We start from the raw sequence: 19,664 nt of genomic DNA on the forward strand, positions 1-19,664 counted from the left end.
CGCTAAGCCATATGCCATGGCTGGTCGTTTATATTCCAGCCCCGCTAGTCCCACCATCACCACTACAAGCATAACTCATGATTTAGCATCAAAATAAATTATGCACTTAAATCATTCCTATCCTATCTCTTTGGCCAATGGAAAAAGATATGAAAGTGACGTTGCTACTGCTCCTACCACTACAGCCATTCAGCTGCTGATGTAATTGCATCTCTTCCCTATTACGCTTGCGGGAAAATGAGAGCAAATGCACATTGCATTGTGATCCCGATTCCGAACAAACGTTTTCCCCCCTGAAGGATTTTCTACTTTACTCTTTGACTAATTTGTCTGACAAACATATCGATAGATGAATGGCACACTTTATCCCTTTAGTTTGTCGTGTGGAAGGTTAACAATGAGTTTTACTGAATCCCGCTTGGCATCATGCATACTAAATGGGTTCAGTATAATGGCTTAATCGCGAACTATAATGGTTTTTGCAGAATTTGATGAAAAAAGCTCTGTTCCAAATCAATGCTATGGACCAACGAAAACCGATAAATTTGGGCTTATCAGTGCAAGCAAGAACGCCCTGTCAAGTTTTTGCCTTAATGTCAATTAAAGCGGAGTTAAAATAGTTATCTAGATGTTATGTTACTTTGATTGTCTAGTGTTTACTAACCATTGGAATGGATGGCATCTTTTGCCTAAGCATAGCACTTGCATCGTCTCCTTAAATGTTTATTTCTTCTTTTATGATGCAGCTTGCGATTGTTTAAGGATCTATCTTATCTAGTGTTGGTGAGCCTGCCTGTCTCACATGAAAATTCTCTATTAACCCTTTTTGAAGGAAACGACATTTTTAATGTTGATGAACGTGTAAGACATGTTTCCAAAAGAGAAGCAATGGTCTCCCCCGTTTTTAGAAAGTAGAAAACAGCAAAAATTTTTTTCCACGTGAAAATCATACCAGCATCTTCGTTTTTTCCTCTCAAAATACAACTACAATATCTCGCGCTATGTAACATGAGCTAGGAATAAAAATTCGCTCTAAGTATTCTTTGATTACCATGAAAAAGCAACTAAGTAAAAAAAATTCGGAAATGTATTTGCACTCCTTCTTCTTTTTCTTCAGCCTTTGTCCCGTTCACAAGCGTGGTCGGCTCGTCGTGGTCGGCTCGTCGTGCTCGGCTTCGCCATTTGGCTCTATCGAATGCCTGATCTGGGTGCAATCTCGAGGCTTTCAAATCCCCATCCAGCGTATCAAGCCACCGTTGCTTAGGTCTGCCTTTTGGTCGTTTACCATCGACTTCGATGTTCAGACCAATCTTTGCAAGTGAATTGTCGTTTGCACGAATTGCGTGACCATACCATCGAAGACGCCTCTCTCGTAACTTTTCCACGATCGGTGCAACCCCATAACGATCGCGGATATCCTCATTTCGGATGTGATCTAAACGTGTGACGCCACTAGTCCAACGCAGCATCTTCGTCTCCATTACCGCAAGACGCCGTTCATTGTCTTTTATGGTCGGCCAACACTCAGAACCATAGAGAGCGACTGGACGGACGACATTGCGGTAAATTTTAGATTTGAGACGTTAATTACATATCGCACTGGAGGGGAATTTACGCCGAAGGTGCACAGGTCGCTTGGTTTTCCCCTTTCAGCAATATTATCATCAACGGCGCAACATCTGGTGTCCGGTCTACGTCTGCCTTAGAAATGAACTCCAAATATCCCGGTTTTGCGCCGAAGTCCACCAATTCGATAACCCCAAATATCCCCTGATTTACGCCATCACTCCATTTCAGGCAAGGTCTGCCTCGTTTCGTTTTTCTACTATAGATTAGGCCCATATTGATTTTGCATGCAGAATCATCCTCACGGATAAGGATTAAGCTACCAGCCCACCGGAACCTGTTCAGGCGGATTTTATCCACAACCAGACGGCCATGGTATCGCTCATAGATTTCGGGGGATTCTTCTCTCGAACGTGGCCAAGAGTTCCTAATTTCTCTTGCTACGAACCCAAGTCTCCAAGAAATACGTGAGAACTGTGAAGATCATTGTCTTGTACAGTAAGAGCTTTGACCCTATGGTGAGACGTTTTGAGCGGAATAGTTTTTCTAAATAGAAATAGGCTCTTTTGGCTGCCAACAACCGCGCGCGGATTTCATCATCATAGCTGGCTGTGATTTTCGAGCCTAGATAGGAGAAATTTTCAACGGTCTCAGAGTTATTACCTCCTATATTTATTGTTCTCGTTTGACCAATACGATTCGATGTTGTTCGTTCTATGGTTTCTCGCACTGACGTTACCACAATGTATTTTCTCTTGCTTTCATCAAAATGAAGCCGAACATCTCGTTACGCCTGCTCGATCTGGATGAAGGTAGACTATAAATTTCGGGTTGTTCTTCCCATAATGTCCACATCGTCAGCGTAGGCCAGTAGTTGGGTGGACTTGAAGAGGATGGTGCCTCTTGCATTAACATCTTCATCTGGGATCAGAGCCAGGTTAAAGAGGTCGCTTAATAGGGCACCCTCTTGTCTTAAACCGTTGTTGATGTGGAATTATCTCGAGATCCTTGCCTAGTTAGTCTTATTAATTTCATGGAGAAAGGTGAAAAGGTTAAAGGAACACGTTCTTAACTATATGTCATACATTGAAGTTTCATATATTCTTGATGGAATGGCTATTTATTGCCGTATGCGGATATGGACCCTCCCACCAGATAGAAGAGAAATTATTTTGGCCCACCCAAAAGGAAGTATAGCCTTCGGTTTCTCCGCAGGACTATTTATCGAGGTAAAATTGTATCCACTAAAATCACCTCTTTCTCCATCTACTCTCCCAGCGGAAGTACTATATTGTATTATGTCGCGTGGCTGTGTCAGAATTTATCTTGCACTTTTATTCGTGTTTCCCTCTCGTTCATTTTTCCGGCTGACTTTTTCCTGACTAAATTTTTTATGGATGGCTATGATCAGCTTTTCGATTTCGGTCCATATCCCTTTAGATTTCAAGATGCGTTGCATTATATTCTCGGGTGTAAAGTGTGCTTTGGTTGTAGCTTCAATGTAGCCCCCCTGGCATGCAAATCCCGGGCAATGAAATAAAACGTGCCCTGCGCAACATTTGGCACTTTGGAAATATGGTAAATTGTCATGCCGAAATCGATATAGATATGCTCGGCACCCTCCGTGTCCGCTCCAAAAGTGGGTTAGAACGAAACCTACTTCCTGGTGGTCGGTCGAACTATTTCTGGATATCTCATTAGATTCTGTGGGTCCAGTAGCAGTTCCGGTATTATTCCTGATATCACGCGAGTTGTTTCATTGGATATTGCTCTGTAAGCACAGCATGTTTGGAGTGCGCGGTATGCTACTCCAATCTTTCTTTCATTTATTGCAATTTTCAGTGCATTTACTCATACTGGGGCTGCATACAGTAGGATCGAACTGACCATTCTTGAAATAAGGAGGCGCCGACGCGCTTTGGGCCAACCGGCTTATGTTTTGCGGGCTGTAGATCAGCATTCTCAATAGTGTTATAGGCTGCTTCTTCGAGCAGGAGTGCAATAACCGTCACACCAAAGTCGTCCGCGAAACCAAAGGAGGCCACATCCGTAAAGAGGTCTAGCGCCACTACTCTGCTATACATAATAATTCACAATTTCACTTTCATAATTTGCAGCACATAGTCCTACGACTAGGAAGTCGGCGATGACATGCAATTAGTACTTCAACTCCGTCTAACTTGATTAAGGATTCAATTATTTTGTTCCATCTCGCGGAATCGCAGGCATTCTTAAAATCGAGTGTAATCACCGCATAGAATTTGTCCTCATAAAATGCAGGCTTAGCTCCCTTTTGGAACTGATTCTCAGATAGATCGCTTTCCTTTTCAGCAATTGGAAGTAATTTGTTACAGATTATCCGTTCGAATAGTTTGCCAGTATTATTTAGAAGGAATGTCGACCTGTGCGACGAAGCATCACCCAAACGTTTGTTTGGCTTGAGGACTAGTATTAGTTTCTTCTTCTTCCCGTGCGTATTAAGTGCTCCTTTTTTAAGACATGTGGTAAATGCCTCGGCAAACATATTTGGCAATATTTTCACTGCTGCCTTGAGAGCTTTGTTGGGGATGCTATCTAAGCGAGAGCTTTATTTCCAACTACTTTTTCCGCAGCCTCTCGCATCTCCTCTTCACTTACCATAGGCACTTCAGCGGCGTCTATTTGAAGAGTGGGAAGGTTAGCGGTACTCATATTTTGTGGAGAAGGATTCGTTACTTCTTCATTAAGCAAATTAGGCCAAGAAATTGGTGGAGAGTGTTTACCTTTGACTTTCGACATTATTGTCTTGTAGGCCAGGCGTCCATATCAGCTTCCTTGTACAGTCGCTTAAAGTATTCACTCTAAGTGGACTTCAGCCAGGCCTTGCGGCATTCTCTGATTTCAGAATTCCACCAAAAGTTCGGAATTTGCTTCTGGGATACAATTCACCTTAACATTGAGGTGAAACATGCTCGCCGTAACTTTTCGCCGATCTGTAAATCTTTATCTTCTACGTTTTCGCTGTATTTTGCTGCAGAATTTATTCGAAAATCCCCTGGTTAAACTTGCTGGCTGCCCTTTCAGCCGTTGTCCGGGATCAATTAATTTTGCTATGATGTGATTTCGAAAAGGATGAATGGCCTGGTGATGGCTATGCGTATATTCTTGGCTGACGTACGACTAGAGATCCTTAGCTAAAGTATCGCTCACAAATATGAGATTTATCGTGGACTCTGTTTCTGTCTTTCGGAAAGTGCTCATGCATCCAGTGTTAGCAACTGCACGATTCAGATCAGAAAGAGCTTCGACAAATATACGTCCTCTTGCGTTCGTTTCCCGGCTGCCCCATTCTTCAACCAACGCGTTTGCATCTATTGTTAGCCTCTCCACCATCGATTGGAACTCCTCCCTCGTAAGACTTGAAGCCGTATAGCAACAGATATTCCACCTATTTTTGCTTTAGTGAAGCCACTCTCGAGGATCTTCGTGGTTCTTTCCATGGTTCGATTTCCGCATGAACATATCGCCGCATTTCCACATTTATTCACAACCCCAACTCCACTGTCTAGATTTTTGTACTGCTCGCAGGCAATAGCGACATCGATTTTGTTTTCCAATACCGCCTAGGAGAGCAGATTCTGAACCGCTTGGCAATGGTTCAGGTTTTCAGCCTCATTTGCCTGGAGAACAGACAATTGGGTCTTTCTCCGCAGTCTTTTCCAATGTTTTTCTAATTTGCAGCACAGGACGACCTATTGTGTACACTAGTTCATTTTTTCACCGCAGCCCTAAATTCGAAACACCTGAAGCATCTTTTTAGAGTTATCTGCTCTAGCAGTCAATAGACCGCCCAGCCAATCTACCCTTTGTTATCAGTGATAACTCTTTTGGCCGCTTCAAGGAATACAATTATTGACGCAGTTTGGGTGCCGCCATATTCGTTCCTTAGGCATAGAATATCATAACGCTTGGCAAATTTCCTCCTTCGTTGTAATCTCATCCAAGTCCTTTACTTTCGCTGCCTCACTCAATTGCGACTCGATTTGCTTATGCAGGTCTTATCACATGTTTGCGCAATTCCAGCAAAAAGCCGGCCTTTTGTGTTTGCCTTATGCGGTTCACACCTTCACCTTGCTCTGTCAATGAGCTGCCTGCGTCAGGCACGTCAGCGTGCGTTTACTTTTTTTCGTTATTCTTAACTCATTGGTCCGGCCTCTCTTCTGTAGATTTTCTTCTTTTCTACCTTAGTTCAAGTGGAACCTTGAATGCATTTACTATCTTTTAAGTGACATGTTATTTATTTACCATGGAGGCGTAGACTCCATTTTCCGTTTTTGGCTACGTCGAGAAGATTCTGCTTCCTCATTGAAATCTCTCAGTTTTTTTACGGAACTCCGGAGTTTTCTTTGTGCCCAGTATACGTTGTGCTGCTGCATCCATAATAGTGCTGCTCCTAGAAGAGAGCGCTCTTGCCGTTGACTACAGTGCTGCAGTTTCTGCCCGTTTTGCACCTTCATTGTTTTCTTTGAACTCCTCCTGCACTTCACGATGCGAAGCTCAAATTACACGCACCTGGTCTTTAATTACGCAGTGCTGATTATGTCGAGTGTTGACCTACTCCGTAAGATTTTTTAACATCGTTTCAAGCGTTGCTATCCCCTCACATCCTTCACCCAAGCGCGCTGGCTAATTTTGTCACCATTATCAGCCTTTGATGTCGGTGATCGTATTACTTACACTACACTACTTTATTACTCCATTACGATAAAGAAGTCATTCTACCAATATGTGCACTTTTAATATTATCACAAATCAACTCTTCCAACTCCTAGTAAGGATAGTTATGTCCTCCTTAACAAAACAAATTGTTTTTAAGCAAATATGTAGCTAGTTTCGAAAAAATTCCGAGTAACTGAGTCTAGAAAAAAAGGAGTGAAAAAGGTCCGATAAAACACATCCGCACATTTGGATCGAAAGTTTTCATGAGTACGAATCCCACATACTGCTGGAAATTGCTCCCGGCCGCCAATATCCTTCGACCGTACTGGTGGTGCGTAACTTGGATAGCGTTTTGATACACACCGTATTTGTCCAATAACGCCGACCGCATCAGATAATCCATGACCAAGAGATTAGCCTATTCAGGAAAAGCTCTTCAATTCGCATATCTATATGAATTCCAAAAAGGGCAAAAATAGAACAGCATAATACAGCATACACGGCCATGAGGCAATTCGGAATCCCAACAAAATTGATAAGACTGACTAGGCTGAACCGCACGACAACAAGAACAACCCGAGATGTACAGCCTATCTTCATCTAGATCGAGCAAGCGGAGCGAGATCTTGGGCTGAAGGCAAGACGAACTATTATATATGGTGGCAATGTCAGTGCCTAAACCAAAAGAACGAACAACATCGAATCGCACTGGTCAAACGAAAACAATGAAGATAGGAGACTACAACTTTGAGACCGTTGATGATTTCTCCTATCTAGGGTCGAAAATCACAACCGATAACAACTATGACGATGAAATCCGTGCACGGCTGTTGGCAGCCAACAGAGCCTATTTTAGTTTACAAAAACTGTTCCGCTCGAAACGTCTCATCATAGGGTCCCTTACTGTACAAGACTATGATCTTACTAATCCTTATGTATTCCTCGGGGACTTAAAGGGTCTCTTACTGATGATCTTGCTAATCCTTAGGAAGGAGAGACAGTACAATTGCCATATCGCCGGAAGTGGTAAATGCTCGAAGTTCAAGAAGACGCTAACCGCGATGAAAAATGAAGTTTTTCTAAGTAAATTTCAATCATTGCAGGGTCGCTCAGGATTTACTTCAGAAAACCATCGAAGAATCTAATTTGGAAATTGCCATTAAAAGTGAACTATACGGAAACCGTCACAGGAGCATGTAGATCACAGATTTGGTTCGTGTAGGGGCGACTTGAGCGTTAGGTCATCGAATTATATAATCCACTAAGAACCAGTAGACAGTGGCTTTTTGTGAGCGAAAATAAGCGGTGTGTATGTGTACAGCTTCTACTTCTCCCGTTGTCTTAGTTTGAAGGCATGTTAGACAACCTTATTTACGACGCAAGTGGACGAAGTCCAATGGTGGCCCCCGGTGATTTTACTCCATGGAATATCAATTGGGATAGCAAAGAGAACAATACAAAAAGCCGAAGCAAAATAGAGGCCTTTCCTCAGTTAGATAAACGTTTGGCCAACCAAAATAATGTCTCAGTCGTAGACCTGACCAGCCAGCCCTGCAGTGGTGCGCGAAGATTTATCATTGGTAGTGGTAGCAGAGATTCGGGAGCAATGAATTGGCACTTGCGGAGGAAATTTTGATATTACCTTTCTAAAGCTACTACCTTGGAGCTTGATAACCACCGACGAATATTCAAAAAGGTGGCATTCTGCAGAAAAACCATTCAAAGAAACATTTTGTATATTTTCCATGTTTATTGTTTGTTAAACTTCGGTATAATTGATTCATTCTGTTCATTTTGGTTATGTTTTGTATTACATTTTGATATACATATTTATATATAGCATTTTTCTCCCAACTAGATTAATTGCTTCGTTCGTCTGTATTCCCTTCCTCAATCGTATTAATTACATATATTTTTTTTTTATTAAATTTTGCTTATTTTCCCAAGTGGCTGATTGCTCACTGTGAAGGTGACTGGAAAGTATGGTTTGATTTGTTGACGACGCGACGTATGCAAGGCTCATTCGATTTTAATGTAATCTTTGATTGTACAGTATTTAATTGCAGTGCTGTTCATATCAAGGATTTGTGAACATTTTGGTTTGAATGGTAAGTGGTGAACTTAAAAATCAATCAAAACCACAGTGAACATTCCCTCAGTGAAGTTATGGAAAATATCTGGTATCTTTTTGTTTCTGATTCAGCTATGGAGTTTAACAAATTGTTTGACATGCTCTTACGTACATACATGTATATGTTTCTCTATAATTTGTCCTATTTTTTCATTTGTTTACACATATTGTATAATGTACATATAATATAGCATTTTTTTATTTCAACAAACTATATTCAGTATCTCTTCTTACTCTTCTTTATATATGTATATCATTTTTATTTGTTTTTCATTTCTTAATTAATTCGTTTGGTTGTTACTTGTTGTGTGCTGCTACATCTATCGTGTGCAAATCTTCTCATTATTTTTGTAATGATTTTATCTACTATATGTTTACAAATAATTATATTTAGTTTGATTTGCTACATTTGACTAGTTTATATCCACGTACGGCTTTAGGGTTTCACGATTACCTTTCAGAATCTTTTTACAATCTTTTGTGTTTAATATTCGATTTGTTCATTTGATTTGGTTGTTTTGGTAATTATCTAGATAATTGCAGGTTTCACATATCTTATTCTTTAAAACTAGTTAATTTGTGTCAAATGCTTCGAATGCTGTCTTCGACGAGCACTGAAAGGTTTACTGTTCAAAACTTCTTATTTAATAAATCTCTACAAGTGATACAAGCATCTCCTTAACTATATTTTGCGCATATGATATAAAAGCTTTTCAATTTTTTTCTGTGTGGATGGAAACTAAATCGACATTTGAATTGCTAGAATTTAGATACTAATGAGACATACTTATAAATAAAAATTCAACATGTTTCTTTTCACAAACGATTTATTATATTTGATTTACAAATTTCTAGAATTCAAAATATAATAAGGTACTTTTTTCCGCGAAGATAATTTTACTGGAATAGAGGTGGTTAGACATTTAAAAAAAGTATATGTTTATTAAGCAATAAATATTCTACAAAAATTGAAATAAAATAATTTTGATTCAAATGTATTTTTTCAAAACTCTGATGGAAATGGAACAACTCTAACAATTCAACTATCGAATTTTCCGGAGCAAAGTACTTTCTGTGCAAATCATTAGATTTTCTTTTTGGACTATTTCTATGTAGCTTTATTTCTGGTGCCTTTTGAATGCATAAATCTCACCATTTTCTGTTAGCACTGTCAAAAATTTTGATTTTATGCTAGTTCTACTTGATGCGTTATTTTTCTAATTTGGCCAACAATAAATTTTTTTCTAGCCTCATTTGGTTTGTAAAATATCTTCTTATTTTTTTAATAATATGTTTATACTTTTTTGTTTTCTACTTTTCATCATGTTTAAATTTCATTTAAGTATCTTTCGGTTAAATATCACAAGTTTCAATTTACATCGTCATCAGTTTAAAATTAGTACTTGCTTCTGCTCTTTATTGAACTAAATTGTGTTTCTTACATTTCAATGTGCATTGTTTTCTTTTTGGTTTTCTTTCTTCATAATTTTTGATTTATAATGTTAGACCTATACTTTTTCATTTGAAATATAATTTACGGCTGTTACGAATGTCATCGAAAAAAGATACATAGTCATGTGTCGTAGGAAAAATCAGAAATAACTTACAGAAATATTTAAGTTAGTTTCCACCAGCAAAACAAGTTCTGATTACAGCCCAACGGTAAAAATATGTGAGTAGATTTTACTTCAGATATGTAGAGGATTAAAGATCTCATCTCATCTCATGGCTATGAGATATTAGTATTAGTTGCTACTGCTATGACTGAAACTATTGGCAATAGCTTGCTTAGGGACCCTTAAACACTATGTGACCCTCCCATATTTATGCTAACTGACCCAGGTAAGGTATAATACAGGAGGCTCATCATCTTAGTTGTAACGCGGATGAGAAACATGCCATACAAGAAGGAATAGCATTCCCAGGAGTCGGTTCTTTAAGGGCGAAAATAGATGGTGCCCATATCTACAACTGCTACACTCCTACAGCCCTAATAATAATGTTAGACGCTAGACCCCCCCCCCCTTCCTTCCGTGGGGATTGTAATGGGGACAACGAGTAACGAACACCAAGGGCCAGATCTCACTAGAAGTCTTTTCGTCGACAACCTTCCCAGGCAGAAGGTTAGGCTCGATCACTCATCTAATATACATACCTTAATGCGTCGCTAGCGATTGGGAACACTACATCCACAGGCTATGTTTCTCGGAATTGAGAATTGTGGGAATTGACAACCGGTTGGAAAAAAATTAGGATGGTTGGCTTCTCTGCTAAGACTTTTCAGGCTGCCTTAAAAGGACATCACGGACCGAAGAAAACAGCAATGCAAATGGTGGGTCTTCTGCGCCAGCAGATAACTGTGGTTTATGGCGCTTATATTGCCATAATGACAAGGGAAAAACGAAATACTGGTTTAAGCAGGGAATCTCAACGTTGAGAACAGCCTGCAATTGAGGAATAATATAGAATAAAGTAATTTCGCAAATGTGATACGGAAAATCAAACATAGTTGCTATAATCCCTATGTGTTGATGCTGATAAAAGCCCGTGAGTCGTTATAATGGAAAAAATATATGGGCAATAGGAGCCTCAAATTACTTGCGCCCAACCCATGTTTAAAGTGATTGTAATACATTTTCGTTTATTTTGAAGTACTGATACAGTATTCTTTACTGAAGGATTTAAGATGATCTGTGTTTCTTCCGGGATTGCACAGTATATTTCAAGGGATGGTTCTGGCGATATTGAAGACTGCTGAAAGTTTAAGAGGGAAATATATAAAAAGCCATTCATTTTCAACGTACTTGCAGGTGGAATAGGAGAGCGCCAGTATCGACTTCGGTAATCTCGTTCCATTGTTGATGATAGCAATTATTGTCAGCCTGTCCTAATGACAGTGCTCGTCATAAAATGTTCTACGGTGACGCTTTATGTAAAAAATGTTCTCAAATCGGTAACTGTCCTTGGATTAAGGTTACTTTAGCTTAATTAGATCCTTAGACCCGTTAATCTTTAGTACGACACTGATAATGCCCCGAAAAGGGGCATTGTAACGTCTTAAAGAGCAGGTGTTCTTCAAGGCTTCATATTAGAGTCCCAACGGGGGAACATTATGTATAATGGTTAGGTATAGGTATAGTGGTTCGCATTCGCGTGTTGGTGGAGACAATTTTTTTTTTGGATTCGCACGCAACCTAGCGGTGGTTGTATCTACAAAATAACTCGAGGGGAAAAAAAATACCTTTAAAATCCGGAGGCGAATCTTAAAAACTAGAACTATGGTACGAACGAAAGAGTGAAGGTGGTTTTAGTAGATGAGAAACTGACAGACAGCGTCTGATATCTAAATACCACATCCTGACTACTAACGGAAATCCTGCGATTCATAAACGAATCCGGCATATTCCGTTAGACGAGCAAATAGAGTGAAATTTTCCACATGGATCAGAGTGCTCAGAGGCTTTACCTCTCTTCCACCACACAGACATTACATCCTGATGTGAATAGAAAAACTGCATTGTTTAAGAATTATCAAGTGGGGAGGGAATCGAGACAGGATTTTGGAGCATTAATCTAAGTAAACAGATAGGTTCAACATTTGGATTTTGCATTGCATTTGCCTTCATTCCACGGGCTTATTGAAGAAACCTTTTAGTCGGGAAAAATATCAAAAATCTAAATCAAGCTCGACAATCCCAACACAGGGGAATCTCGACAATCCCAACACAGGGGAATCATGTTCGCTTCAAAGATAAATTTGCAGCAGCTTTGAAGAGATGGGGAATCCCTTTTTTCAACATATGTCCACCTAGTAATGGCCAGTCTGGGTCTTGACAATACTTTGGCAAGTTTTCCTGCTTTTGGACTGCATAAAAGTCTATCAGCATTAAGGGTCTGCTACCTGTCATTATGGGGAGCTTGTTTGTCGCTTTTAATAATAGCCTTAGGTAATACCAGTGAGCCTTGAAATGCCCTTTCTGGTCACTATATACAGAAAATGGAATTCTCTTTCGCTAAAGTATCCAAGCATCCTACTTAATGTGATCAAATGGCTAGCTGCCATAATATCCAAACATATAAACTTCTATTTTAAACAAGAATGCATTTTCGCCATTAATACCCTTAAACGGAAGGGCAAGAGAAGAGTAATTTTTGCGTTCCATTTACTACATCAACTTCAAAAGAATGTCGCGGGAAATTGCCTGTTAGTGAAAGATAGCAGAAACTGTAAGTCTACGAAGGAGCTGCCTCAGACTTCGGCCAATTGCTTAGCGTGCAAGAGGTCAAAATGAAGTAACCCTTTGGTTCCAAGGCTTGGTGTCACATGCTTGTGGTGTGGGAAGGGTCCATCATTTCCAAGTGCCTAGAGTAAATACAACAGGAAGGGGCTTTGAAAATTGTATCCGCCTATCGTATGATTTCGGATCCAGAGAAATAATAAAGCCCTCGCTTTTTAACAGAGAACTCCCACTCTACTTGTATAGCAGCAATTCTGGGAAGGGAAATCGAGAGGTAAATGGACCCCTCGTCTCATCAAAGACCTATGGTCTTGGTTCAATCGAAAGCACTGTAAGGTTGGCAATTACCTAACCCAACTGTTCAGCTGACATGGGTATTTTGAGTTTTATCTGCACACAATCGGGAAATCATGATTGCCTGGCTATGGTTAACTCCATTTACTGCTAGGATATGATGATCAATGGTCGCCACCCCTTTTCCCTCGTCCCTTAGTGGCCAGTAGATCATAATAACGACGCGTGAAATAAAGATCCGCCAATCGCATGCTATTCGTTGGTTCTAAAGAAGCGAGAAGCTGTTATGCTTGATTGGTCGAATTTGTTGTCCTCGGTTGTCGTTGAAAATCAAAATAAAAGGGAAAAATCAGTAACAATATAAAAGAGGGAACTCCACAAAGGAGTAAACAGTAGACCCATTTCAGCGGAATTCACAGACTATATCTAAAGGACTCGCCATCCAACATTCCCCTATGTTTCGGCTATGTAGGAAGTCGTGAAATGAATGAACCGTTTATAGGAGTATGCTTTTACCATTTGATGCTAGCATTGGTTACTAACTGATACCTAACATGTGTGAATAGAGTCAAGGGTGTTGTCATTCAATTTCAAAGAGGTTTGTTGCACCAAATTGAATTGAAATTAAAGGAGGGCAATCGCCGAAAATATTCGATCGTTCGGCAGCCTTTGGAAAGCCACGGAAATCACTGGCAATATAGAAAGCTACGAGGGTACATAAAAGAGCATTGCTGATGAACTTGGTTATTAGAGTGACTGCAGTTTTTGTCATCGAAATTCAACTATATTTGGTTACTTGCTCTTGGTTATTTAATAGTGGAATTCAAAATAATAATCCAAGAACTGGGGAAAGACATTTCAAAAGTCGAGATAAAAGTGTGGAGTAGATTCTCAGCAGTAGGAAAGGAGCTTTTTCATATTTTTTTCCTGACGGACCCTTATGGGTTGCAGATCCAAAGATATTTACTCGTTATGTAAACAGTTCTAATGAACTTTGACTTATAATCTACTGCATTTCAGATGTCATCCTAGTACCCCAGGGAAACCAAGTAGCTTATAATGAAACGGATAGTGGGATTCTACGGTAATAACAATTGAAAATTAATAAAGGCTGTAATCAGTAAAGCGTAAGATTATAAAAAATTTCTCATTTATAGCTAAAGAAACTATTCAATGGACGAACTTAAGCTGAAACACACTTTACACGAAACAATTTTCTACTATACTTCAAGTTGATAACAATTTCACGTGACAACGAAACAATGAACTGATAGTTCTTCACAATTTCAATGAACATATCACAAAGCTAAAGTGACGAACAGTTAATAGAGTATACACACTTATGTACTTTTCTTTGATTTATATGTATATAATATATTTAATGCTATCTACAGTTGGTGAAGGACACTAATACACATTGCAATGCTTTAAAATATTTTCGATGTCTCCATTATAAAATAGCAGCTATTCATTCTCTACAGGTTTACTAGAAAATCATAAGGTTCTTCGATTCATATTCTTATTTACAGGAATTGGTAGAGGGAAAAATATTCTTTTGGTGAGGACATCCATAGAAAATGCTCTTCAAAAGTGATAAACACTCATCGATATCACATTATAAAGAAAAGGTTGATAACTGGAGGAGAATCAAATGATAGAGTTTTCAAAGGCATGACACATATTTTATAAAAAATTTTGCCAATATGCCAAAATGAACATTGTATATGTAGTTTAATTTCCATTCAGTATCATTCCGCGAATGGTTTTTCGTTTATTTACAATTTTGAAATTGACAAATACTTCGGGCGTAGCAGCCTCATCTTATCATTTGTAGTTAATCAACCAGCGATTATCTTAGTATATGCCTGTAAAATGTAAACTTTACGATCTCCAAAAAATCTACTTAATCTTCCCATGGTAGTTTCCCTTTATCAAGTAGGTTTCCAACAAAAATTAAAGTCTATCCGTCTTAAATGTATATTTTTCAAATAAGCTAATGTTTCTTCGCGACATCACTTTGGTACACAATAATCATAATTTACATGCCGCAAAGGTAAAAATTCACCGTTTGCTCAATATCATAGACTTTTATATCTGGTATTTTCCTTTTCTTCAAATATGCTTTTAACTATACATATTCATAGTATATTCATTTGTATTGCAAATCAATTTTTTTGTATCTATATTTTTGTTTGCATTCGCACAATCTGCAATTTTGTTCAATTTTTTAATAACTTTTATTATAAAATAACTAGCTAAATGGATTGTTTGTACATTGCCGTACCTCGTGAGTCGCCCACAATCGAATTGCAACCGCACAAAGGTGGTGGCCATCATGGAAGCTACACCAATAAGCTGGGAGCGAGCCATTCGTCCTCTGCTAGCTGTAATGGAAAACAGATTTAAATTGGATTAAAAGAATAGTTACTTTGAGTTCTTTAGTAAAGATTTATTTGCTAATTGGATATCGTGTAAATCCTCAACTGGAATATGAATGTGTAAAGTTATCTCCTTGCGAAACAAATTTGACACTTATCTAGCTCTTCCACTTTCTGTATTTTTTATATAATTCACAATACACGTCACATATAGGGCAATCCACAAATTGCGTGTGTGACTTCAATTATGGAATTAGCATTTAATCGCGAACATCCTCAGCACTATCGTAATTTACATGGTATCATACAAATCAGCGATATGTAAGGTTAGAAAAGAATATTTTTGAAATTACTCAAAAGATACATAATACTACCACCCCTGTACACTATGCCAGTTACTACTGAATGGGATATAGTCCGTTCACCATGTCTACGCCCTGTAATGAGTTAATGTGACCGAGCCATGACCACGATTGGATAGCTACCCCAAAAACTTGATCAAATTGACTGTAAAGTTTCGTCCATAGGCTTGAGAATCTGAGAGGTCTCTTCAACCCCTCCGTCCCTTATTTTTTATTTTTATTTTGTAGAATGACATGCTACAAAATTTTGCGTATCTTTTAACTCATTTCTGGGACTGCCCCGGAACCAGAAAGACAAACAAAAATTAGAAAAGCTTCAGGGATGAAAGGTTTTGTGTATTTCTTTCATAAAAACATTTGAGTGGATATTTGCCCTATTAGTACCTAGCATATAATGTACATATATGCATATATTTGGTGAGAATATCCACATTCCCGTGATACTCAATGTCTTTTTCACAGAAGTAACAACTTTGACCTATTATAACTTTGTTCTATGCGAAATGCGATTTCCCCAAACTTGGGCGGATTATGCTCTTATTATAACCTTGATTGCTGATGGATTGATTCTAGGATGAACATAGGGGGTCGACTAAAAGTGATAGTAATATAGTATTATTAACTTTATTTGAACAGATACCGGTATATAGTGACGGCTTCTTGAGATTTCTCGGCTGGGCATTTTCTGGGAATGAAAAAATGATCACCTTTGACACCCCAGAATCCCCACCTTCCCAACACATGTCAAAAATAAAACCGGCTTCGGAATGTATTGTACTAACCGCGACCTTTCATTTGATACTTCACATTGCATTTATATGAAACCCCTTCCCCTTAAATTCAACGCAGAATGATGTAATTCACTGTATGCATGAGTGTTTACCATTCCCACCTCTCCTCCGAATTTATTGTTAACCACAATAAACGCTTCCGAAAAATGCGTCCGACAGCCAGATACATTGCGTGCACAAAATCGTAAACTCCGGACCCGAATGCTGTGACGGAGGGGGAAGCTCGACGCGGATCACATCCTCAACCGATCTCAGATCTTCGTGAGACGCGGTCTCCCATCATGCTTTGGTATACTCAGGCCATGATATTGGATGATGCTCCTTAGGTACTCATATGATTTTCGCAGGTTAGAGGGGAGGAAGGATTCCTGAAATCATAGATTTTATGCCGGCCTCACATGTTTGGCACTTGCCGTACACTCTAAACCTCCACAAACATTCCCCTATAATTTAAAAAACCGAAGTACCTAAAAGGAATCCAGAAAAAAAAATTTCATAAGAACAAACATAAAAGACAGAAAGGAAATATAAAACAAGCTGTTTTTGTTGAAGAGAGAAAATTCATACCCGGGGTGAGAATTATGTTTAAAAACAATGTTCCGGGTGAAAATTATACCGCCTTTTCGAGAAAATTATGTGGACCCCCTTATTACCAATTTTTTAATTCGTAAAACCTGTGGGTGGATAACGGTTCCATTTGTATTAAGTTTGTAATGTATACATCTAGTACTAAGTATGTTAGATTACACGTTTTAGTTTGACACCGACTTTCTATGCATAAACGATGGGTTATGGCGGCTTCAAGAAGATTACACATGGAGATTCATCTCTCGGCCCATTTTTAAGGTTTTGTGTAAACACAAAACCTTATTAAAATCGGTTTACTGTCTGTCTGTCTGTCTGTCTGTCTGTCTGTCTGTCTGTCTGTCCGTCTGTCTGTCTGTCTGTCTGTCTGTCTGTCTGTCTGTCCGTCACACGCAGTTTTCTCGGAGACGGTTACAGCGATTGACACCAAATTTGGTGGAAAGCTGGAAACTGTGAACGCTCACGCATACAGTGAGTTACGTCCTTTAATGATAAATTTAAGGGGGGGTCCCCATACATGCAAAAGGGGGGTGTAAATTTTTTTTTCATCAAATATAGTCATGTGGGGTATCAAATTAAAGGTCTCGGTTAGTACTTTTCGAAGACGGTCTTAGTTTTGACATTTGTTGAAAAAATGGGGAGGGCGGGGGGTTGAAAGTGACCATTCCTTTACGGGGGCCATTCTCAGAAACTACCAAATCGAAAAATCTGAAAAAAATCAAGAGCCTGCCACTATATGGTGCCTGGGCTCCGAAATACCTTCCACACTGATATCTGCACAAATAAAGTTAATAATAGTATATTACTATAATTTTTAGTAATTCGCTGCAAGACCCCCCTTAAGTTTAAGCTAGGACTACGAAATTTCGCAACAATATAGGATATAATATAGAGCATGATCCTACCAAGTTTGGTGGAAATCGCACTATTACTAACAAAGTTATAATACGTCATAGTTGTCGCTTCTTTGCAAATTCAAGACTATGAATGTCAATATCATCCGAAAGTGGATATTCTCACATAATATATCCATATATTACGTGCTACGTACTAAGAAATCCACAAAACCTTTCGTACCTGAAGCGTCCAGCTTCCGGTTTCCCGACTTGTTTGAAATTGTTTGGTGGGAAAAACTCATTACGCAAGTCCGGTACGTGCGCAATAAAAATTCCGCGCATTAGCCGTAGTGTTAGTGCCGTGTATGCAATGCAGTATATTTTTGTGCACCCAAGTAATTATGAGCGGGTGGCTGCAAGTTCAGTTCGTATGGCTTTCATATGACATTGGGAGACACACAGAAGAAGGCCATTTAAGCGCCATCGGTACACCGACACACCAATACATGAATCACAAGGACCACGGGCTACTTATCTACCTCGCCTCTACCCCGCAAATACGTAATGTGTTTCCGTACCCCTAGACACCTCTTTGCTCTTCCTGTGTTTGGCCTTCTTCCGTAGCGTAAATTTACGGGAAAAGTGCTACTTTGCTAATAATGTTAGGATTATGATGTGCCTACGTTACTGCAAAATATTCTAATTCTAAAATGAACTTAAGAAGGTTTTACGAAGAAAATACTAACAAAATACTATTAGCCTAATTTGGGCATTTATCGTTATGGAGAGTATTTTGAGGCTTGGATATCAGTTTTGTGATTTATATCAAATTTTCGGGCAATTGTTCCCTAGAAATTCCTTAGAAAATAGGTAACCACTTTCCCGTTCACAAAATTACAAAAAATTATAGTAATATACTATTATTAACTTTATTTGAACAGATATCGGTGTGAAAGGTATTTCGGAGCCAAGGCACCATACACTGACAGCCTCCTGATTTTTTTCAGATTCTTCGGTTTGGTAGTTTCTGAGAATGGCCCCCTTAAATAAATGATCACTTTCAACCCTCCGCACTCCCCACGTTTTCAAGAAATGTCAAAACGAAGACCGGCTTCGAAAAGTACTAATCGAGACCTTTAATTTGATACCCCACATGACTATATTTGATGAAAAAAAATTTTACACCCCCCTTTTGCATGTATAAGGACCCCCCTTAAATTCAACGTAAAAGGATGTAATTTACTGTATGTGTGAGTGTTCACAGTTCCCACCTTTCCACCAAATTTGGTGTCAATCACTATAACCGTCTCCGAGAAAAATGCGTGTGACGGACAGACAGACAGACGGACAGACAGACAGACAGACACTTTTGTTTGTCACTTTCACCTTATTCACCAACTTTCACTGTTTTTGTTTTTTGTTTTGCTCACGGCTTCCAAAATTGTTATTAAACACCAAATAGACGCGGAGCGTTTTAAAGTTCGCCTGGCGTCTGTCGTCTGTCGTCTGTGAAATAGTAACGGATCTTTTCCCACAGAATGTGAGCACCGCTGACCTTCCCACTGTCGAGATAGACAGCGCCGAAGTTCCAATGGTAAGCGAAAACGAGGTCCTCGGAGCTGCGGATAAAATTGTTGGAAACAAAGCACCTGGCCTGGATAGCATCCCCAATAAAGCTCTGAAGGCAGCAGTAAAAATAGCTCCAAATATGTTTGCCGAGGCGTTCACCACATGCCTTAAAGAAGGAGTATTTCCTACACAATGGAAGAAGCAAAAATTAATTCT

At 39.1% G+C, this 19,664-nt stretch overlaps 1 protein-coding gene across 1 annotated transcript in view; it reads right to left on the minus strand.

Moving 5' to 3' along the window:
• Positions 1–7,994: 7,994 nt before the first annotated feature.
• Positions 7,995–19,664, minus strand: part of LOC119651824 (nucleolysin TIAR) — a 392,109-nt gene continuing 380,439 nt past the window's right edge. Inside the window, exon 8 of the mRNA XM_038055615.1 lies at positions 7,995–15,311. Within this exon, the coding sequence (XP_037911543.1) occupies positions 15,270–15,311 (42 nt within the window). The 3' untranslated portion in view covers positions 7,995–15,269. The remainder of the gene's footprint in view (positions 15,312–19,664) is intronic.

This window comes from Hermetia illucens, chromosome 3 (assembly GCF_905115235.1).
Source record: "Hermetia illucens chromosome 3, iHerIll2.2.curated.20191125, whole genome shotgun sequence".
Taxonomy (NCBI): domain Eukaryota; kingdom Metazoa; phylum Arthropoda; class Insecta; order Diptera; family Stratiomyidae; genus Hermetia; species Hermetia illucens.